Genomic DNA, 22,903 nt, shown 5'->3' with positions numbered 1-22,903 from the left:
CTATTATTAACGCTATGAACGGTCGTGAATTGGACATGATTATGACCCGGATGCAGAGAACATTATTCGGGGGTGTTTTCGCATCGGATGAGTTAGCTGACGTCAGAGACCCGCCTCCAAAATATTACATCGTCAACACGCATCCAAGACATTTACCCGGTGAGCACTGGCTCGCTTTGACTTTAGAATCGGACGGTTCGGCCACATTCTTTGATCCTTTTGGTCTGCCACCGGACAGCCCGTACTACCCGTCGAGTATATACAGATTTCTGAAGAAGCATTCTAAACGGGTCGACTATCAGAACGGGCAGTTGCAACACGAGCTCACAGACACCTGCGGTCAACATTGCGTGTATTATCTAAGTCAGCGTGGGCGGGGCCTCACCTATCGCGAGGTGTTGACTCATTACAATTCGGATCCTCTCCATAACGACGCCATGGTTAGTGAGTTTGTCAAAAAATGTCGAAGGCCAGACCGGATGTGCGGCGGGCAAACATCATGTTCATTGCATAAATTTAAAAAATGTCATTGTCTGAAACCGTGTTAATGTTTTATAAAAATCTCTTTTATTCAATAAACATTGTTAAAGAGAGTTACAGAGTCATGTGTTTTTTTTTTTTCACTAACAACAATAGAGTATCATCTAATAACTAACCCATTTTACTATCGGCGACGTTCTTTTTCTTTTTCTCTTATTCATCACGTTAACATCTTCTGCATAAGAAACATCCGCATCTTCACCTGTAGCGTATTTCAAACGTTTAAAATCTGCGCGAGCCAAGGGGTTGGAGATGCTTGTTTCCGGCAGGTTTAATCGGGCTAGCGTCCGGAGAAATTCACTCCATCCTATCGGTTTCTCGTTGATTTTTTTCCCCCTCGCACACAAATGTCTCAACAGATCGCTCATATGGGAGCCTTTGATAGTTTTCCCTCTAAAAATAAATTCACTTAACGGTGTCCAGCTTACATCTTCTGCCGACAGTCTTTTCAGCACATAGTTGGCGTTACGCCGAAAACGTGGACCTATGGCGTCCAAGATATCCTCATAGCGTCTACCTGTCACCTCGATCGTGGTCTCATCTCCGGTCTTTCTTTCTCCCTCCTCATTGGCTTCGTTGCGAATCGTAATAGGAATTTGCTCGGAGTCTTTTTGTTTGACCAGCCCCAAGTAACGCTGCATTAAGGTCTGATAAATTTTGATCTTTTCATATTGATTTAAATTTTTATTATCCAAAACCTGTTTCATCTCTTCATCCAAAGAATGCTCTGCTGTATCACGGATGGTCGGAGCGGGTCGATTCAGCCTCTCGAACTGATAAGGTGAAATCAGGAACATTTTCTGAGCCGTTTTCAAACTCATTTTTTATGATTTGCTCATAAAGCCGCTAATGACACTCCCGAGAACAGGTGCGAAAGCGGCCAGCAACGGTAATATAAAACCACCTTTCTGAACTAACACAGCTCTTTTCTTCTTCAAAGTATTTTTCTTATCAGCCAAAAAGCGGATATTTTTCTTTTGCTTTTTAAGTCTCTTGTAAAGTTTTGATTTTAAGGGTACATGTCCTTTAAGAAGATTTAGAGCAATCTCACATAACGCTTTCACCAGACTACTAGGGCCTCTGAGTAGCAAATGCTTACGTTTGGCCGGTTTGGATGTAAACAGAGATTTGAGTAACGGTGCGTTTGTTTTTAAAAGCCTCGTCATCGTTTTATTGTTTGGGTATATAAACGACAGGCCACTGGTTATGTAGTACACCTGTACGTAGTCTATATTGTTCTGGGCATGAAGGTGTCAAATCTACCAGTAAATACCCATGCGGCTCTCTTGTAGCATCTTCAAAGCATTCCAGGAAAAACTTCCGGTTGCCGGGAGAAATTTGATTCGCCAGGACACTCACCTGCTGTTTATCACGGGGGTTTTTGAACAAAATCAAATAATTACTGTTTAAACTAATAGTACGGCTAAATTTGCCCTGATGGAATACATTCTGCGTTAGCATTATAACGCTTAAATTTTTATGATGTCTATATTGGGTGAATATTCGGACCACTTCAGGGTTATCCGAAGCTTGGAAGATGATGTCATCCAGAATCAGTAGATGGTGCTGGTGTGGCGGGAACAGCTTCTCGTCATCAAAAGATTCAGGCAGCCCCTTGATAAAAACAATGTCTTTATTCAGGTTTTTGAGTTCATCGTACATTGGTTGATGTGCTGTATAAACCCAGACAATATTATCAGGTTTTTTTCTTAGAACATGTTCAGGATTTTGCAATACATTTTTTACAAAGAAAGTCTTCCCACAACCTGAAGGCCCTGCGACTAAAGATGAGAAAGGAAGTTCTAATCTGGGGTCGAATTCAATCTGATTAAAAGCCATTTCCACACACGCAGACACACGTATGGATAGATAGAAATATCAGTAGCCAAACGGTTCAGTGGTGCCTCGCTCTAGCAGCCTTCTTTTATCGTACACCACACGAAGCCGCTTGGAAAATGACATGTTTCTGAGATGAAACCCTCTCTTATCGCGAACGATGTTATGTTGGAGGGCGTATAACACATCTGAGTTTGCACCTGCTGTATCGATGTACCCTTGAACCAAATTGAGCATGCTATCGAGATTGATGCTGCGACCGCTTTCGTGACTTTGTGTGATACCCTTCACCTTCATGACCGTCTGAGATGATCCTCGTGTTTTGTAAGCGTATGTTTTGGGACCGGCTGAGACGAATTCTAAAATGCTGTCGTTCGAAAGCTCATCTGTCAAATCACCCAGATAATCACCTAGAGGGAGAACACTTTCACCTGGCTTCACAGTGTACACAAGGCTGTCTGTATCGGTGTAAAGGACACGCCTCTGTAAAATTTCTAAATAGCTGTACATTTTTAAGCGTGCATAGGCTGTTGTGAAACACGCTGCAGCCACGTTTGATGTTTTTGAGGCGGGGATCTCATTGTTTATGTTGATACAATACTGCACAATTGAGAGCTTCTCATTGATAAAATGGAAGAATTTCACATTGTACAGACCTGAAAACAGAAGCTCAAAAAAATCCTCTGATTTTGTCACAATTTTTGTGTTTGCCATGTTGTCACGTTGCGCTAGTTTTCCCCACAGATTGTTAAGACAGAGTTTTGACACTTGTCTTTTGCCAGGGTTTACAGCAATTTTGGAAGGATCGAGTTGGATACCTTGATGAACGGCATACTCTTCTATGTATCTTTCTCTGTCAGCCTGGTTGACCGCGTGAGCTGGATAACCTGAAGATTCTTGTTTACCTTTTAGAAATGTTCGCATGTAATCACGGAAAATTGTGTCGCTCGTTCTTGTGTAATGCCACACTTCTGTAATTTCCGCAACCGTGTACCCGAGATCTAGTGCCTTAACAAATTCAGGGGTTGTCCAAACACCTGTCAACGATCTTTGCTCATCACTATGTGTACAAGCCGTCTGCTGGTTGTTACACTCGGCGCATGTACGGCACAGTGTGAAGACGAGTTTACCTTTAGCTGTTTTGAACGGTAGGACGGGAAAATATAAACCACGAGGTGGGTTGACTGTGGCGCTGATGAAACCAAAATACGACCTAGGGTCTTTAAAATCACCGTGGATAATCGTTGGATGATCGATTGGGTAGGTGGCTGTACTGTTGATGAAAGGATACAATGATGTCACATCAACATACAACACACGCTCGTCTGGCTCTGCCGTGTATTTTAAAACGAATGCGTTTGTTCGGCCCCCAAAAAGAGCCTGCCTCGGTTTGAGCGGTGCAGGAAATTTGGATTTTTTAAGGAATTCCTTCACCTCTACGTCCATCTTTTTCATTTGCAACCATTCATGCTCCCACATAATTACAAGGTACACATCCTGTCTAAGCTGTAGATCCTGAATTTTCTTTTGTGTTTTATCAAACCTCTCCTGAAAAGGGCGTTTGGTTGTCGGGCATATTTTAGAGAGGTCGAAGCATTCTGCGCAGCCGTGGTGATAACAACCGAAATACTCAAACACTATTTTTACGCCCCCGATTTCACAATAACCATCTACAAAGTAGTTGTCTATCCTAACTTCACCACCGTTCAATGCGTGTCTAATTTGGATATTTTGACTGTGCATGATCCATTGCATGTACTGAATAGAATCGTGTGAGAAAGCTTTGTACTGACGCATATAGTTGTCTGATGGTGTAATGGCTAGTGTTTGAGGGGTCAGAAAATTAGCTCTGAAAACTTTCATGCACGCCGACGCAATTGTTACTGCATTGAATGGATCTGTTCCGGTGGCCTCAAAAAACTCACTCCTGAATTTTTCACACCCTTGCATTAACAGATCAACATCATTCTCGCAGTAGGCTATTGCCTGTTTAGCAAAATCAAACACATTGCTAGCTTCTTTGGCATACCACTCGTCAAACTTTGATCGTTGGGAGGGTGACATTCGCTCGGTGCCGTAGTACATGGGGTCAGGGTGACACCCGACGTAGTTTAGATGCTCTAAAGAGCTGAATTTGTGTGGGAAGTACCCCTTTGATTTGTCTTCAAACCCCAGGGCCTTAGGCATTGCGCTTAGAGGCATCGTCAAGAATGAGAGAGAGTCTATGAATCGTGATTTTGTGTCTAAATCGACAAATGATAGAACTTTACTCCCTTGCATCAGAATGTCGAGTTTGAGACCTAATTCGAGCATTCTCCTTATCAGTATGTATGAATCAAAACCTCTCGCATTATGTGCAACAAACGTAGTTTGTTTAAACCGTGGCATTCGGAAAAATCTGAGAAATTCATCAACACAATCTGTGCCATACCAATGCTTCTTCAGTCTATTCGATCTGCAGCAGATGAGAAAAGGTTTGTGTAAACCGTTTGTGTCTACATAAGTTTCGAAATCGTAGTAGACTACATTTTTGCACGGTGGTTGAGGTTTGATGGGCTGAATGTAGCACATGTGGGGGTTCAATAAGGCGTCATCTTGATTTATGATCTCATCACACACTGCGCATTTTTTAACGGGGCAGCGATGTTTAGCACCGGTACCATCAGCTTTCACATAATACTGGAGACCACATTCCAAGCATTTTTTGTATGAAGCGCAGTTGCTCGCACGATTCATTGATCGGGACTCTTTATGTTTGATAAGGCATTCCTCATTACGACAAGATTTGTTACAGTCGGGGCAGATGATAGGTTTAAACCATCGCTGTTTACAGCATGGATCAAGACAAACGCCACAGTGTCCTGCACAATGGTGCTGTTGCCAATTGGCATGCCCTTTGTAACAATACCTGCAGAAGAATGGGTGGCCCACAAAGGCCTCAATAGCTTTCACGCCGTAATAGTGGCCCTCGAGGTTTAAGACAAATAGAGTGTCGTTATCTGTTTTGGGGTAACGCGTGTCGAAAAAGGTCATGGGGCGGCAGTCCTCTTTTCGATACATTACAGTTATTTTCCGTTTGAGGACTTTCTCAAATTTATGGACATCGCCCAGACTCACAGGTGTTTGACAATCCAATCCTACGCTCTCCTGTAAGAGCCGTGCGTGTCTCGTGGCTTGTTTTGTTGTCAGTGTGTCATTTAGCAGATAGGTTAGCGAGAGAGCGAAACACAAATTATTGTCTTTATTACGAGGTATGTGTAGGTGTCGTTTTTTCAACCTCAAAATCTCTCTGTTGGTAGTGTTCAGCAGCCTTCGACGCATTCCACCACCACCACGCAATGGAGTGACTATTTGTACAATGAGCTCTAAGCTCTCATCAGCCAGAAGCTCTGTATTTGACTGGGCTAAACGTTCAAGCAGGTTTGATACATTATCTCTGATAGAGTTTATATCAGTAGTTTGCGGGGAGATGTGAGCTCTATCGTTACCAGCCGCGAGCTCTATCTGAATTACATCACCTGTTTGCGCCCTGCTAGCTACCTCTTGCAAGACATCATCTATTCTGTCTTCAATCTGGAGGTAGAAGGTTGCAAAATCATTAATGTTCTGTTGCGATGGTATATTTAGCCGTCGTCTCACCTCTACATTGTTGAAATGCGGCCTGTTGATTACAACCGAACCGCCGCGTTGGTCAGCTAATACAGAACCGTTGTTAGATTGTTGGGGCGTGTGTTGAAACGGTGATGTGTTGTCATCAACAATGTCTATTTCATGATCAGTTATAACAGCACAGTTGTTAGGCTGAAATATCGGCCGAACGGCGTCAATAGCAGCCGGTGGTGATGAATCGCGAGAGTTAGTGGTCAACGGGTCAACCATAGGCTGTGTATTTAGATTTTGGATGATGTTTAGCAACTGGATAGGAATGTCAGGACTGATACGCCCGTCGCTGTCATTAGCATGGTTGTTTAGTTCTGCTATCATGTTTAGCAATTGTGACGGGATTTGTGTAGGACTCTGTCCACCTTCATTCGGGCTTCGGTTGTTCAATTCATCTATGACAGTCTGTAAATGAGTGAGAATAACAGGACTGTCTGGTCTCTCCCCCTCTGACAAAGCAACGGTCACATTGTTGAGCAAATCTGTTATTCGACTCGTACACACATTGTTAACGTTTGATAAATCTAGCTCTGGTGTGTCACTTCTTTGGCTTCCCCCGTTAAATGATGGCAAATCTATTTCAGAAATGTTTGCTAAGAAATCCGACTCCGTCGACGTAAGGTTTGAATGATCCATTATATTTTCTTTTACAAAACACAGCAGAAACAACACAAACCTATTTTGATTCGGCTAAATCTGTAAGAGCACGTATAATCTTAAAACACTCTTGTAACCGTCTTTTGTAGATACAGTTACCCCGACACCTTAGAGGCACCCTGCTGTTTGAGTGGTGGGTGTTGTAGAAGGGGTGCCCCCTCCTCTTCCTCCTCCACTTCCTCTCTCTCTGTGGCTCGGTGTCACGATGTTCACCTGTAAGTTAATCCTTTATAATACCGAAAATAGCAAGTATGATAGCACATAAAGAGAGAAAAAATATAAGGAATACCTCCAACTTTGTTTGTCGACTCTTGATGATGATGGTTTAAAGCTTCGTAAGTAGATAGAGCCTCAAGTAGTTCAGAATCCGTCGCTGCCTCCTGTCGGTTGGTGTGGGGTGCAGTCGGATTGGTTTCAACAGTAACACGTGACTCTGATACAGCTGGTCGCTCTGACTCTGTCGTTTCCACTGCTCCAATATGGCGGTCGAAAGCAGCTTGTGTCGGCCGAACGCTTTTTCTAGTGGCAGCGGCCACGAGATCTGATACAGACATAAAAAATAAAATCAGTAACTAATACCCTCTATAAGAACTATCTTAGATGCGCTATTGACTCACCGTAGTCTGATTGTGTTAGGTAAACGTCGCTAAAATCGTCGTCAAAAGATGCGTGGATATCGGCAAAAACGATGTTGTCTGCAAATATTATATAAACAACACATCTTGTTTTATAAAAATAACTTATTATCATTATTTATTATTATTATTTGTTATTATTATTGTCATTATTGTGAGAAATGTAGTAAAATGACTTACCTTTAACCATTCTCGAAAACAACTTTTTGACACGCTTCGATTCTGTTCGTCAGAGTGATGGCTTGCCTTGCCTTGCCTTGCCTTGTCTTCTCCAAAATGATGCTCGTCCGTACCAAACTTTTAAATTCGGCGGGGATAAGACCACGCCTATGAGCTCACGTGTCGCGGTAAATCGGATAACTTTGGTCGTATGTTGATGACGCATCAAAGAGGTCTTTCTCATATCCTTGGCCCCAGTAATACCGACTCCGCTATTGTTTGTCAAATTACATTAGAGATAACTTGTGACTTGTAACAGTGTGATTTTCTCAACAAAAGCCCTTTGATCCTCTAAACCAATGTTTACCAAATTACATGCGTCTCTCGCTTTCAGATAACTTTGGCTGAACTATTGTTTCTCAAATTATATGCGACTCTCTTCCAGCCAACTTTGACACCTATAATGTTGCCTCCTGTCACAAACCCCCCACCCTATCACAAACACCCCCCTCCCCTTCGCCTTCTCAACAAAAGGGTCCCCTTCAATCTCACACGCACGCGCCGTAAGCGCAAGTAGCTCAGAGGGCCACAAACACCCCCCTCCCCTTCGCCTTCTCAACAAAAGGGTCCCCTTCAATCTCACACGCACGCGCCGTAAGCGCAAGTAGCTCAGAGGGCTGTTAGCAAAGCTAGCACAGGTGCTCCACCTGTCTTGATTCATAAAAATACATGCCCATACATATCCACATCTTAAAAATGGCGCCAGCAAACCAAAATGGCGACAGTCAAAGATGGCGCCGTCACGACTGGCGCCATCTTGATGCCACCAACCCGCTAATGAATTTATGACCCCCAATAAAATAGGTCATAAATCAACATCAATAGATCATAAAATTTTATGACTTCCTAACTCATTTGCATATGAATAGACATCAAAGCTTGCCGTCTTCTATTACTCTCTCTTATGTTGTATGTATTGTTCTTCCTGTGCTATGTCCTCCGGATCCGTGATTATTGTTGTGCGTTCGTATAGTGTTCTGACAACTGACAGTTTGTGTATAGTGGGATGTTCTGATGTCCAGAGGAGGTATTGGTCGGTGTGTGTGGGTTTTCTGTGTACTTTTATTTTTATGTCTCCGTTGTCTGTGTGGTGTATGTTGATGTCTAGAAACGCTATGGCTCGGTCTGTTTCTTCTTCATGGGTGAATTTGATGTTACCGGTGGTGTCTATGGTGTTGAGATGGTCTGTGAGGTGTTGTGTATGTCCTGTTTTTGTTTTTTCTAGAATGTCATCGACGTAGCGTCTCCCTTGCGTGGGTTTGTGTGTGTCCGGAGCTGTTAAGAGTGCCTTTTGTTCCAGATCTTCCATAAAAAAATTGCACATGATGGCAGAAAGAGGGAAAGAGCAATAAAACTACAAGCAGAACAGGAGCACTACAAGTCAGCCATAACCGATCACTGTAAAAGAGAAAACCACATCATGGACTGGGAAAAGGCCAGAGTCATCCGCACTGAAGAAAATAAACATCAGCGTTGGATCAGGGAGGCCATTGAGATCCGCAAGCAGGGCCCGAGGACCATCAACAGGGATGAGGGAGCCTATATGCTCTCTACAACCTGGAACAGCATTCTGGAGAGGTGAATGGACAGCAGAGGGCGTGACTCACCTGTCAAATCTGACAGGTGAGCCACGCCTTCATCCATCAGGTGATAAAGACGTGTCACTATCACATCTGTGACACTCTGATGAAGGCGGAAGAAACTGCCGAAACATGTCAGGTAAAGAACCTAAAACAATTTGTTTGATATAAAAGAAACCAGTGAAGTGAACAATAAGGAATGCCACCAATGCCGGCATCCGCATATCGTCGTTAAGGCTCTGTGTATACTTGAGTTGTTTGAAGAGTTCCAGGCCGAGGACTTAGCAGACTTCAACCGTCACCTTGAGCTGCATTTTGCTCACTGCTTTTATTCCTTGATTGCCAGTTTTGCCACCTGTGCACATCACGTGGCTCCGAGCCGTCGCGTGACCGACTGCACACCAAAGTCTCTGCAGCGCGCATGGGAGCAAACTTTTCAAAGTGATACTGTTGAGCAATATCTACATTTGCTATTTTTGTCTCGATGAGACTTCCATTAAAAAACAAACATTCAAAAGCTACTCAGTACTTGACTTGCTTTCCCCCAAATATTGCCTAACTCTTACTTGAGTAATTTCCAGTTCTTCTAAAGTAACAATACTCTTACTTTAGTGCAATTTGTGGCTCACCAACCCACCTCAGCATCGAGCTCCTGTAAATCACCAGACACTCAATGGCTACACCAAGCACTGACACCCTGGAATAATCACAATTGGAGTTGTCACTTTATCAATAAAATCCAACGCTGGTATCGCATTATTTACAATTCATATTCTCGTGTATGCGTGCGAGTGTGTGCGGGCTTGCATGCGTGTGCTAAGAGCAAGTCGTGGGCCTCTGCAAGAACTATAATCTTCCTGCCATATGTTGCCTTCTGCTGGCTAAACAATGCCATTAAATTTCCATTTGCAACACAAACGAACGGACGCGCGCATTCGATTGACAAGAGCCCTAAAGTGGCGCGTCCCTTCCGCCTCATCACAGCAGATAAGGAAGGAAGACTTCCTTTTGCTTTAAAAATGTATGCTGATAGTTACTCTTCAAAATTGTATCTGGTAAAGTAATGCAAGTAGCATAAGAGTAATTGACATACAGTAATATAACGTAAATGTTTTTAATTGAATTTCTCCAATAGCAAATTTCAAACAAACAAAAACTCAAAATGTACAAAAACATGGAGATCAAGTATTTGGACTATAATATCAAATATGTTAAAACAATAACTATGTAAAATTGTTTATTTGATATTTTATGGGTTTCTTCCCTGTGAGCCATAGACGTCTATTAAACCTCTTGTCTATGTGTAGACCTAATTTAGACATCTAAATTAGGTCTATATGTAGACCTAAAATAGACGTCTAAATTAAAACTATCAAATATGATCATATTTCGAAATTTTAAAGTTTCAACCAGCTGTAAGTCGTATGACTAATGAACAGAACTTGGCTTTGTTTTTAACAACCATTGATCCATACATGTGAAGTGTGGTTATTTCTGTAACCTGTCTATTTTAGGTTATTCTATGGACCTAATACGGATGTCTAAATTAGGTCTACACATAGACCTAACAGATGTCTATTTTAGGTCTATAGAATAACCTAAAATAAGTTTAAATCCATTAAACATGAAATATAATAAGAAATAATAATATAAACCCTAAACCATCGGTAGGTTGTATAAATAATGAACAAAGGTTGCAATGATTTGTTTTAAACAGCCATTGATCCGGGTGAAGTGTGGTTATTTCTGTTACCTGATATAGACGTCTATATTAGGTCTATGTGTAGACCTAAAATAGACGTCTATATTAGGTCTATGTGGAGCTCAAAGAGTGGCACGTGAAAAAGTAGGTTTTTATCTTCTGATATCATTAAAATGTGCACTTAACTTTGTTTTGCACTCAACAGGGCTTGGAACTCTAAGGCAAATCACTTCAAAAGTTAAAATTGTGTTGTGTCATGTGATTAACATCAGTTAATGGGTGAATTGTCAAATCAGACATGTTCTTTTTCCTCTTAAACACAGACTCCAAGCCTGGAGAAGAGAGGAGCATCTGTATTAAAATTTGACCAGACTCCACAAGGTACAGATAGATTTTTGACTTATTCTTTATTGTGGAAGTAATCACAACTGCCTTGCGTTATCTTTGAAAATTGATATGTTATTGGTGGTTCGAGTATAATTATGTATGCTTAGCTACTGTCGAGCATATGCAAAACGCGTATGTTGTAATTGCAATCTTCAATATGGAACTTACATTTTTGACGTCATTGCCTTGTCTTTCACACTCCGGAAACCGGGGCAGATGTCAAAGTGCAAAATAAAACCCAGGTTTACCCTGTACATTTTCATCATTTGGATTACAACTTGTAGAACAAGCAATTTTATCAGTACTATTTTAAAATAACATTATTGGATATGTACAATAGCCAAATTAAATTGCACCACATTCAAAGGCACAGACAGAATGCCATCATTTTTTTCAAACAAGGCAAAGTTCATAATTGTAAAATGGTTCATGCAATTAACATTTGCTTCATTTTTCAAGCATGAAAGTTTTTTTTTTTTGTAGGCATTAGTCATAGCTGCAGTTTTTAAGTGAGTATTTTATTGCTATTTCTCTTTATTCTCAGAGTTTCTGAAGGTCGTAGTTGAGCTCCTTCTGACAATCCCTGGGCTGAGAAGCCTTAACTGTCGCTCATAATGTGACGTGGAGAGTGGACGGTGCCCATGACTGATCTGGAGACCTTTGACATGATGTCCAACGAAATACATAACAAACAGGATGCAAGACTGAATGACAGAATGATTAAGCTTGGAATTGGTTAGTCAAATTTTATTTTGGATGTTGTGGTTCCTTCACTCTTGATTGCTTACAAATGGAACCTGTAGGGTTCCGTTTGGTTTAATTGCTGTACTGTCGAAGTCACTGACTTTTCAGTTATTTTAGCTTGATTTACGAGAAAAACAGTCCTCAATTCAATTTTGTCCCTAAGCAATTCCACTCTTCTGAGACACTGTTCATAATTTTTTATATACAGATTGCAAAGCAGTCTTGTGTTGGGAGGGGCTGATTTGAAGACCTGCATGTTTCCAAGAAGACCATGGACAGGTATGATAAGTGTGACATCTGTACTGTAGATTAAAAAAGACTGACATCTGTACTGGAGATTAAAAAAGACAACAGTGAAGCCTTACGATGTGGCGTCTGCTCTCAATGTTGACATTTCTTTTCTGTTGTAGACTCGACACCAGGGATCACCAACCTTTCTTAAACCGAGAGCTACTTCCTGGGTACTGATTAAGGCAAAGGGCTACGAGTTTGACACACACTTCTGAAATAGCCAATTTGCTCAATTTGGCTTTCACTATGTATTATTGTCATTCCCAGTTCACATGTAAGTGTGATTTTAACAAGAATAGCAAAAATACAGTCAAACCTTGGTTTTTGACCACAATCCGTTCCAGAAGGCGGTTCGAGAAGCGAATCGGTCGATTTCCGAATCTATTTTTCCCATTACAAATAATAGAATTTTTTAAAATCCGTTTCAAGACTAAAAACCCCGCCTTTTAAAATCATTTTTTCATTTGCGCATATTGTCCGAGGGGGGGCGGGGTATAAGACCCAAGGCGGGACAAGACAGGGGGGCTTCTTTTTTTGGCTAGAGAGAGACACTTCAATTCTGACATCGGTTGAATAAAATCTTTCCCCAATCAGCCGTGTGTCACTGAAGTTTTCCTTCCCTGAGCCAGCCACCTATCCACCGTTTGATCTTGGAGACCAGCAGAACATCGAAGAGAATCCACCACAGTACAACCGTAACCCTTTGTATCATATTCTCAATCAATAATTAGCTCAGACTACCAGCAGTATTGCAAGTTCGGATCATCATCTTTTCAACAGCTTTACTCACCTGAAACACACAACAACAGCAGTTACAGTCAAGACCCGGCGAAACTTCTGCTTTCTGTCAACTACTTCCGGGTACCGAGGACCCCCGTCGTTGACCCAGGTGCCTTAATGAAATCCCCAAATTTTCGCCACCGATACCATACAGTACTATTTGCATATAACGGCATATAACGTGTTCAGAAACATATTCACAAAGTAATTTAAAAAATAATAACATGGCAGGTGAGTATGAATGTCCATTCAAATGTCCCAAAAACTATCATGGGTCCCACAATACGTTATTTTGGTCTTACCGCTGCCACATTTTCTGGTGCTCTGGGGATGCGAGGTCGGCCGGCTGATTTTCGTTTCAATGCTGATCCACTGACTCTGAAGTTAGTAACCCATAACAAGATCGTGTTTCGAGCAGGTACGGGATCATGTCTACCAAGTCTGAAGCGCAAACGGAACGCTTGTGTTGCAGTTACAGATTCATTCTTGATAAACGTTTCCACAATGAAAACGCGATGCACACCGGTCCAATTCATGTTAGCAACTGAAACGAAATAAAATAACATTATTCGAAAATGAAACGAATCAAAATGGCATTATATGTACTTTTCTAAACAAAAATTAAAAATTTTTAGTTTCTGTAATTTATTTGCATATTAATAAACCTACAAATGTGTCAGAGCGTTTCGCCGGACTTTGTAGAATGCCATCACTTTTATTAGCCTGTGGATAAGGGTGGTCAACCATGTTGTTTATTTGTTTGCATTGCTAATGCTACATTGGTATCTGTGGCATGTGGATTAGCGTGTGCAAATAGAACATGTAATGATTGTTTGTATTGTTAGCACGTGGCTAATGCTGACTATTTAGGTTCAGGGAACAGCTGAATGGTGGATGGACAACCGATCTGGCACAGCTAATGTTAGAAGTATTCTGTTGTCAAAAAAGAAGGATGCCATAGAGCAGTGTTTCCCAACCTTTTTTCATCCACGGCACATCTTTTCATTTGAAAAAGTGATGCACACATCTTAAAATCAGGTATTTCACAACGAAAAACGAAAAATTGTATTTCTTTTTTCTAACAAAAGTTCTAGACAGTGTAAGGAATAAACTAATGTGATTAAAATCAAAAAGAAATAATATGACTGTTTACTGTTTTAGACTAGTTCTATAAAAATTGCGACCACAAGAATAAAGTCATGTTTAAAGACGCCCTGCTGTTCTGGCAGCAGCTGAGTGGTTATCACAGTGCAGCTGTCTCGACTTGACTGTGTACTTTACGTGGGTGAAAAACGCGCAAAGTTCTTTGGTTGAACTGCATGCAGGGATTTCCGTCAGTTCGCAAACGCGCACAGCAGCACACATAAACTGAATATGTGCCGATGCAGTACAATCAGACCGACACAACATGAAACCTCATGATTCTCTGAGTCGCCATGCACGTGCGATTAGGAAGTAGCTAACTAGGCCTTGCACTAACTAACCAGTGGTTTAGCGATCCTCTTTACAATGTGCACCGAAATTAATATTGGACAATTTCCCACGGCACAGCTGAACATTTCTCACTGCACACCAGTGTGCCGCGGCACAGTGGTTGGGAAACATTGCCATAGAGGGGGACCATTTTCTTTTAACAGCTGGACACGCACGTGCGATTAGGAAGTAGCTGACCAGGCCTTGCACTAACTAACCAGTGGTTTAGCGATCCTCTTTACAATGTGCACCCCAATTAATATTGGACTATTTCCCACTGCACAGCTGAACATTTCTCGCGGCACACTGGTTGGGAAACATTGCCATAGAGGGGGACCATTTTCTTTTAACAGCTGGACAGCTGAATGGTGGATGGACTACCAATCTCGCACAGCTAATGTTAGAAGTCTTCTGTTGTCAACAAAGAAAAAAAAAAGAAGGATGCTTTAGAAGGTGACCATTTTCTTTTAACATGACATCTGGTAAAAACAAAATACATAAAAAGAGAATTAGTCCTTTAAAAAGGTTATCATGGAAACATGTTTTCACCAGCTCACATTTTGACTTTGTGCTGTGTCTAAAATTGCATTTGAAAGCTATTGAGTATGAAAAGTTCAAAGATGTTTCTGTAGTGGTTCAAGAGAAGATGCTAGCTGATTATTGATTAGGGAGGGCGGAGCTTCAGTTTGTTTTGAAGTCAGTTAGAGTCATTGACCACCACCACCACCATGTGCTCCTCGTCCAGACTCGCCGCTGCCCTCTTGGCGGCCTGGAGGTACTGCACTGAGAAGTCACCTGGCGGGAAGGCATACAGCATGGCGCCCGGGCCGCCCTCCTTGGCACTGGGTAGGCTGACCACGCCAGCGGCGTCCTTGTTGCGCAGATAGGCCACCAAGTGGCGCAGCAGGCGCACCTGGAGCCCCGTGTCAGGGGCACCAGCCTGCCGGTCCACGGGTCCTTGGAGCGCCAGCAGCACAGCGAAGGCATCGGGCCGACCCGCCTTCACGCGCCTCGCCACCTCCTCCAGGCGACTCTGGTCCATGCGGAGGCGCTGTGCGATCTTGAGTGGCTCGCCGTTGCGCCGCATTATGGCACCGAAGAATGGGGCGCCGCCTTCCAGCAGGTACAGGTGGGCCGGAAAGCTACTGTTCTTCAGCGCAAACACGCCACGCCAACACTTAGCCAGTGATGACGCGGCGTACTCTGACAGCGAGCCAGGGCATGGCAGGGGGACGCCGGAGGGCACAGTCGGTGACACGGTGGCCTCACCGCTGCGGTGGTGATGGCTGTCGGCCTGTTTGCTGCCGCGGTGGCGTGCGATCGGAGACTCGGCCTCCTTAGCGTCGGGGGTGTGGTCGCGCGGTTCCGTGGTGGAGTCGGGCGCCCGGATGCGAGCACGGTCCGGGCTAAGGTCGGGCGATGCCCGCACGCGTCCCCGCCCCTTCTCGCGCTCAGCCGACAGACTGCGGCTTCGCCTCCGAACCCGTCTCTCCTCGCGGTCCTTTGGCCAGCGCTCCCTGCTGCGACTCCGCCCCCTGCCGCTCCTTCCGAAGGCGTCCGCTGCCACCGCCAGGCTTGCCCTCCTGTCCAGGCCCCGCGGGGGACTGGGTGCCAACTCACGCTCCTTCTGCGAGGGGGGGGACGCACGCTCCCTGGCTCCGCGCTCTAGGCTGCGGTGGTGGCCATAGACGTCGCCAGGCGCATCATAGTGGGGCAGCAACTGTACGGGCACAAACGGGCGGGTGGTAGTCTCTTCCACCTTGGCGAAGTCCACGCGCAGGCGCCGCTCAGCCCCGCCCAGAGGGAAGCCCCTCATCTGCGTGCACGCCGCCTGCGCCGCATCCAGACTTTCGTACTGTACGTACGCAAAACTGTCACCCTTGACGTAGTCAATGTTGCGGATGCTCCCAAAGCGGTCAAACTCGCGGGCGAGGGCAGCCAGTGAGTTGGTGGGTCCCAGGCCGCCCACCCACAAGCGCGTGGTGGGGTTGGCTTTCCCATAGCCGATCTTAACGGGATGGCCGCCCACCAGGCGTCCCTGCATGGCAACCTTGGCGCGGTGGGCCATGTCCAAATTCTGAAACTTGACAAAGGCGTAGGCGCCGCCTTGGCCTCGCGACGGCCTCTTGATGACCACGTCCTCGATGGCGCCGTATTTTTCAAAGCCATGCCTCAGCTCAGCCTCGGTGACGCCACCGTCCAGGTTGCCGATGAAAAGGTTGCTTGTCGCACGCTGGTCGTCTTCGGGCTTCAGGTCGTCATGCAGTGGGAGCGGCTGTAAGGCCGGCGCCAGACCGTAGGGACGCCCCCTGTCGTCCAGCATCCCATAATAGTCCAGCAGGCGCTCACGGCTCAGGCTCTCCAGGGCATAGGTACGTGCGCGTAACTCGCGAAGGCTGAGCGAGGGTCCGGGTGGCGACAGTGACCTCTGGCGGTAGGGCGGGTAGGAGGCGTGCGTGGCGTGGGCACGCATGGCAGCCAGGTAGGTGACGTCGGGCGGCGTGACGCTCCTCCTGCGCACGTACACGGGCTCGATCTTGAGGGGCCTCTCCGCCAGCAGTAGCCGCGACGTTTTTGCGTGGCGCGCTTCTTTGGCGTCCTCCGCATGCCGGAAGTTAACGTAGGCAATGCGGCCCAGTTCTGGCGTATGTGAGAGTTTGACGCTTACGTCGCCGAACCTCTTAAACTCGTGGAAGAGGGCATCCTCCAGGTCGTCGTCTGGGACCTGCGGGCTTACGTTGCTGATGAGCAACGTTTTGTAGTCCCTGGCGGGAGGCCGCGGCCCGGCCCCCGTCTTGTCCCGCTCTCGGCTGCGGCTCCTCCTGCGGTGTCCGCCACGGCTGTTGGCCAGTAGCAGGGCCAGCGGCGGTGGGGCCAGATCCTCCCGTCGGCCGCTCTCTCGGTGCCTCTTGGCGGCCGCCCTGGCCGACGACGAGAGCGGCGGCGGTGGAGGAGGCGGCGAACTGGTGGCCTGCCGCTTCATGTCGGCGGGAAGACGGCGACGAGCCTGCACAATATCCTCGATGACCGGCGGTGTAGAGCAGCTTTGGCTAAAGCGCCACTTGCACCCCGCCGCGGCGACGTGCGTTTGCCCCTTGACGAAGAAGCCAAGAGCAGGTTGAAAAGCAAAACATGTCCGCCAGTCAGCGACGGGTGAGCTGTAACGACAGTGCCGCCGCCATCTTGGACAAAGGAATGTACGCCTCCGACGTAATCGGGGGCGGAGACGGGCGGCCGTTGTGATCAAGAAGAGCCAGGACTCGTCATACAATCGTACAAATTCATGGGAAATAAAATAATCCTCAATCGTAAAACTTGGTTTCGTTCAGGAGTTGCAAATAAGCATCACTAAGTTTTAAAGTACCCTTTTGTTTTTCTGATTTCTTTCCAAGTTATCAACAGCAATTCATGTGATTACCTAAACTGCAATGATTGCCATTTGTACATTGTACAAAATGGGGGAAAAGAGGGGGCAGCCAAGTAAATTGAAAAGCAGAATAGAATACTGTTTCTTCCAAGGCACCCGTTGACATGAGAAAACCCATCATGCCACCAAACGATATACGAATGCGGTCCCGGTTAGTGCAGTGATTCAGATGCATGAACGGCCAGGTTAAGGGGATTCGGGTTGGCAATGGCAAAGTTAATTGTATTTTCTGCCATTTAGTAAAAGAGCATTTAAGTTTATTTCTCATCACCAGCTGTCATTCGAGTTAAGGAACTTGGCAGAATTGAGGCAAGCGGACGATTCCAGTTCGTCTCAGACGTTTCACCTTCATCAAATTCAATTTGATATTTTACAAATCTTAATGACCTGAAGAGGAAGTGATGGAAGTTGGCTGTCCTTTTCCAGGAAGTTGAGCAGGTTCATCTGTGAAACAATCCATTCAATGCTAAAACAAAGATTTACAGAGTGCCTCAAAATGTTTTTGGGCACAAGCCATCTCTGTCGAAAACATGGATGGATGAGGAACATTTCGATAGCGATGACGACAAACCTTGGGACGACCGCTCGCATCGTGACAATGCAGGTGTCGCCATGTTGGTCAAAACACAGAAGGTACAAAAGCAACTATTGCGCCAACAACTTTTTATAAAGCAAACTTGCCAATTCAACATTCAATATTTTTCCAGAAACACTGCAATACCATGTCAATCGAGCCCTGCATGTCTCGGAGACAAAGCTGTAAAATGATTAACAAGGGCACAATCAGACATACCATACAACGCAACTCGATTGTCTCTGGATTTAAAAAAAAAAAAAAAAAAAAAACAGGGCTGTAAATAGTCTAAAAATAAACCAGCAAAAGCACCGGCTGCGGAAATGTGTCGCTTTTGCTGTCCAAAAAGGCCAACAGCATGTTTAGACATGCGGCTTGCAATCGATCGCCTGCCTCAATGGCAGTATGTGACTGGTTTGCTTGTGCACGTGCGCCTTCAGGAAACACGATTTTCATACAAACACAAACATCAAGTCACAAACAGGGGGTGCTGTCTGCCTTCCGGCATCCTGAGTGGGTAGAAGAAGGAAAAAAAGATAAGGGGGAGGAGGGAGCCGCTCCTCGCTGCTCAGAGGTCAGTCCGTGCGCCGGCGCCGGGCGCGTACTTGGGCATCAGCTCGACGATCTTGCGGATGAAGTCCGCCTTTTCGGCACAGCCTTTGCACGACTCACCCCACTCTTCCAGAATCTTCTTCAGGTCCTTGACCTTCAGCTTCTTCAGGTCCACAGAGCTCAGGTCCACTTGCTTGTCTGCACAATCACACGCAAAAGATTCAATTTGTCTCTTCATCTTTGGGATGGCTCACCAGCGGACAGCCCACTAATACGCTGTCGTATACACGTTCTCGACAGTTGCTGCCCACATTTCCGTCACCTTTGACTAGCACATTTGCCTCCTCTCACCAGTGACAAAAAGAAAAAAAAGGCATTGCAAGAAACAAAACGGTTTTTTCCATATTAAGGCCTTCCAATAGCAGCAGGCCTACAGTCAAACCTCGATATACAATTGCTTAAACATACCAAATTTTCAACAATCGATGTGAAATCCAAGCGACTCAAAATCAAGTAATTCCCAACATACTTTATCATGGTTGTCCCGCAAAACGGTGGCACATCAGAATGACGTCAGTCAACGTCACGTTATGATATCATCGGTCCTAAGGCGGCAAACGTAAATAGTAGTAGTGGTGAAAAAAGCAATAGGGAGATGATTTCCTTACGATTAAAACAAAACACATGAAAACATGAGCACGAAGTGCGTGATCTTGCCATGTAATATCCTCTGCACCTCCATCACTGTCTAGTTTGGATCGGCCACCAAACAAGTCAAGCACAGACCGCAACGGAAAATTAGGTTTGCAGAAAGTATAATCGGGACCAACCGCCAATCTACCCAAGACTTGTACCTGTCCAGGACCAAGAAACGTCCAAGTTACATCTCCGCAGACCCTTCTCACTCAGGACACAGTCTGTTCAAACTCATTTCCTCCGGACAGCATTAGAGTGTTGTACGCCAAAACCAGCAGACACAGACACAGCTTCTTCCCCCAGGCTGTCGCTGTGATGAACTCTCACCCCTCATTGAGACTCAGAGTTATCACTGTGTAATAACATCCTGTTCTCGTCACTTAAACGTTGTTAGTTACCTGAATGTTGTTCGTCACTTAAATGTTGTACAGAGACTGAGCCAGAGCCAAATTCACTGTTTGGCATGCACAAACTTGGTCAATATAGCTGATTGTGATATTGCCAGAACATGTCAACAAAGCGGTCAAGATATCCAAGGCGATGCAGAATGCTGAGATCCACGCACAGTTGAGTGAGACGGAGGACGTCGAAGATAGAGGATGTCATATGTGCGGTTGAGATGAAGTGGATCTTAGGCTATGAACAGGTCGTTGACTTCGTTGAGAAGCATCACCCACACAAACATCTAGTTTGCCGTACGGCTTCACAAATCAATGACATCTGCTTGACTCATTACAGGAACATTTTAAAAAGCCGTTACAAGCAAACATCTTTGGAGAAATTCTTTAAAAAAATCTGCAAAACGGTCTGGTGATGGTGAGGAGGAAAGTGAAGCAAAGAAAAGTATGCCTGAACTGAGTGGAAGTGAAAGGGTTAAGCTGAAAGTAAAAAAGAAAGCGTACAATAATATTTAAAATAAAAAAAATAAAACACTAATTAAGCTTTAAATTAAGATTATGTAAATTGGATAAAAACACTGAAAAATAGAAAAAACATATGTAAAATACAAAACTAAATAAGCTAAATTAGTTTGAAGTTCCCATATTGTAAGTTACGGAACGTATGTATCTCTGTGTCTATAAGGTATAGTGTCAATAAAACCCCCTTTTTATAGAACGTTTCTTTGTAATTTATTTATTTTTACATGTCTGATATAATGCATTTGTTTTATTGCTGTGTGTGATTATCTGCAGAATTTATTAAGATGTTATCGTTGTTTTTTGGCTGTAGAACGAGTTAAATGAATTACAATGTATTCTTACGGGACTGTTTGATTCAGCATACAACTATTTCAACATACAAAGTAGGTCCCGCACCTAATCAAATTAGTATGTAAAGGCTGTACTCAATGATTTCTGCTCAATGTAAAATATTTGTAGTGTACCAGCAAGGTGTTGAGGCGATGGCACAAAGTCCGCCGAGCACTTTTGCTTTCATTGAACGGAAACGGCAATATCGGTCGGAAACATCGCAATTCAATCCTTTTCCGGCTTAATTAATTTTGCGAGGCCATTGGGACGCTGCAAGATCCCCCTAACCCTAACCCCCACCCCCGAGCCAAAGCATTTTCCCCAGAAATAATTAGAAGGAAGCAAAAGGCACAAGACAAAGGCCAACTGGCAATGAATCTCAAAGTCTCCCGAGTGAAAAAGTTCGAGCAGCAGGTACCGTATCTCAATTCGCAGATTTGGCCGTCTTTCTTTTTGAGCTTCTCGCAGATTTTGTCGACAGGGACGTGGTAGCTGAGCGGCTTGGACACCTCGTTGATCATCTTGGTGGCTGCGTCGCTGGTCGCCCCAATGTAGTAACACTGCACGCAAGCACATGCACATTGGAGGGCAGCGGCACCGACAACGAGGTGGGCACCTTTGCGCCAAGACGTACAAATCGATTTTCTTTGCCTTTGGCTGTTCCGCAGCTCTTGAGGAGCGCCTTTTCCACATCGTCACTCTTCATGTCCGCTTTGTGCTCCTGAAGCGACTCGTAGAACTTGCCCAAAAAAGTCACACACACTGCAACAAAAACACAACCCACAACACAGGTCATCAGCCGCTTGCTCCAATCATTCATTCATCACTTGTTGGTGCTGATGAAGAACTCAACCTGTGCTTTTATTGGCTCTCTTTGATTTGCTTCTCATTCCAAAGTGGCCAGGCAGAGAAAGCAAAGTGACGATGGCGGTGCAGTTCCCAGAAAATTGGCAAAAGTGCCCATCGCCGATTAGGCGCCCTAGCTTTGACTTTGACGCACTCGTGCTCTAAAATGACGTCTACACAGCGGGGTGGCACACTTTTGCCGTCCGGCGCGGAATATGTACTTGTAGCTATCACGAAATTCACGGCCATTACCACTGGGCTACATTTCTTTGACGCTTCCATTTCAACACGGAAATTATCATGATACTCGGTAGAATTATAACGTTGGGTTGTTCATACTCATTCGGTAACGGAACAGGGCTGCTTGTAATTTTTTTCGAGGAGATCTCTGGATTTTTCGGAAAGGACTTGCCTGGGCTAAGGTTAGCCGACCGCCGGCCGGGCTTCTTCATTACCTTCACATTCTCCTTCTTTGAGCGCCTCGCAAGTCGCCAGCACCGCAGCGAGCAGCACAGCCACCAACAGGCCGCTTGAACTCAACATTGGCGCCTCTCGGACGTGCAAACCAAAAATGACAATTTCACGCTCGTCGCCGCGGAGCCAACTTGAGCCCTTTGCCTTCACTGAGTTTGCTGAGTCTGCCCAGACCTAGCCTAGCGCAACACTCACAATCACTCGCCGGTAACCAACACGCGAGTCTGGGTGGACGTCAGAGAAAGCCTCGGCTTTTCATTGGCTGAGAGCGGCGCCAAGCAAAACTTCCCTCTCCGCGCTTTGCGTCGATTGGACAAAGACGAAACGGCACGGGGACAACGTCCAGTTGTCGTCATGTGATTGGATCGGCACACTGTCAAGAACAGGGATCACCAACCTTTCTTAAACCGAGAGCAACTTCCTGGGTACTGATTAAGGCAGACCTAGGCAAAATACGGCCCGCGGGCCACATCCGGCCCTTTGTGCTTCCCTGTCCGGCCCGCATGAGGCCAACCGTAAATTATATTTGATTACAACTTAATTAAAAAAAATACAAATCAGTGTCGTGCGTGCAATACAA

At 45.0% G+C, this 22,903-nt stretch overlaps 2 protein-coding genes and 2 long non-coding RNA genes across 6 annotated transcripts; 1 reads left to right on the top strand and 3 right to left on the bottom strand.

The window, feature by feature from the left end:
* Nucleotides 1–2,060: 2,060 nt before the first annotated feature.
* LOC148390283 (uncharacterized) lies at nucleotides 2,061–7,968 on the bottom strand. Its single transcript, XR_015861147.1, has 4 exons — nucleotides 7,509–7,968; nucleotides 7,311–7,388; nucleotides 6,983–7,234; nucleotides 2,061–6,906 (listed from the first exon to the last, which is right to left on the bottom strand). It is a non-coding gene; the product is annotated as an uncharacterized LOC148390283 (long non-coding RNA).
* A 503-nt stretch (nucleotides 7,969–8,471) lies between these two features.
* On the top strand, nucleotides 8,472–12,814 carry LOC148390282 (uncharacterized). The gene is made up of 5 exons (XR_015861145.1): nucleotides 8,472–9,266; nucleotides 11,153–11,210; nucleotides 11,761–11,951; nucleotides 12,169–12,239; nucleotides 12,371–12,814. It is a non-coding gene; the product is annotated as an uncharacterized LOC148390282 (long non-coding RNA).
* A 2,132-nt stretch (nucleotides 12,815–14,946) lies between these two features.
* Nucleotides 14,947–17,744, bottom strand: rbm15b (RNA binding motif protein 15B). The gene has a single exon (XM_088388517.1). The coding sequence runs from the start codon at nucleotides 17,485–17,487 to the stop codon at nucleotides 15,202–15,204; it is 2,286 nt and encodes a 761-aa protein (XP_088244643.1). The 5' UTR covers nucleotides 17,488–17,744; the 3' UTR covers nucleotides 14,947–15,201.
* Nucleotides 17,745–18,577: 833 nt separating this feature from the next.
* Nucleotides 18,578–22,550, bottom strand: manf (mesencephalic astrocyte-derived neurotrophic factor). Of its 3 annotated transcripts, none has more exons than XM_088388518.1 (4): nucleotides 22,305–22,550; nucleotides 21,638–21,765; nucleotides 21,422–21,563; nucleotides 18,578–19,255 (listed from the first exon to the last, which is right to left on the bottom strand). In XM_088388518.1, exons 1-4 carry the CDS (start codon nucleotides 22,390–22,392, stop codon nucleotides 19,074–19,076), a joined length of 540 nt encoding a protein of 179 aa, XP_088244644.1. In that variant the 5' UTR covers nucleotides 22,393–22,550; the 3' UTR covers nucleotides 18,578–19,073. The 3 variants fall into 3 exon arrangements, with proteins under 3 accessions (XP_088244644.1, XP_088244645.1, XP_088244646.1); XM_088388519.1 differs by having other exon boundaries at nucleotides 22,262–22,408; XM_088388520.1 differs by lacking the exon at nucleotides 22,305–22,550 and adding an exon at nucleotides 21,857–22,136.
* Nucleotides 22,551–22,903: the final 353 nt, after the last annotated feature.

This window comes from Syngnathus floridae, chromosome 11 (assembly GCF_059516105.1).
Source record: "Syngnathus floridae isolate MCC-2025c chromosome 11, RoL_Sflo_1.0, whole genome shotgun sequence".
Classification (NCBI taxonomy): domain Eukaryota; kingdom Metazoa; phylum Chordata; class Actinopteri; order Syngnathiformes; family Syngnathidae; genus Syngnathus; species Syngnathus floridae.
Note: the sequence above shows the minus strand (reverse complement) of the source record. Positions and strands in the feature narration are given on the sequence as shown.

Excerpts from the sequence above, each read along its gene's own strand:
- rbm15b (XM_088388517.1), bottom strand. The coding sequence starts at position 17,487 with ATGAAGCGGCAGGCCACCAGTTCGCCGCCTCCTCCACCGCCGCCGCTC.
- manf (XM_088388518.1), bottom strand. The coding sequence starts at position 22,392 with ATGTTGAGTTCAAGCGGCCTGTTGGTGGCTGTGCTGCTCGCTGCGGTG. Across the intron at positions 21,766-22,304 it reads CAAAGAAGGAGAATGTGAAG|TGTGTGTGACTTTTTTGGGC; the intron begins GTAATGAAGAAG and ends TTTTTGTTGCAG. Across the intron at positions 21,564-21,637 it reads AAGGCAAAGAAAATCGATTT|TGTTACTACATTGGGGCGAC; the intron begins GTACGTCTTGGC and ends GCTTGCGTGCAG.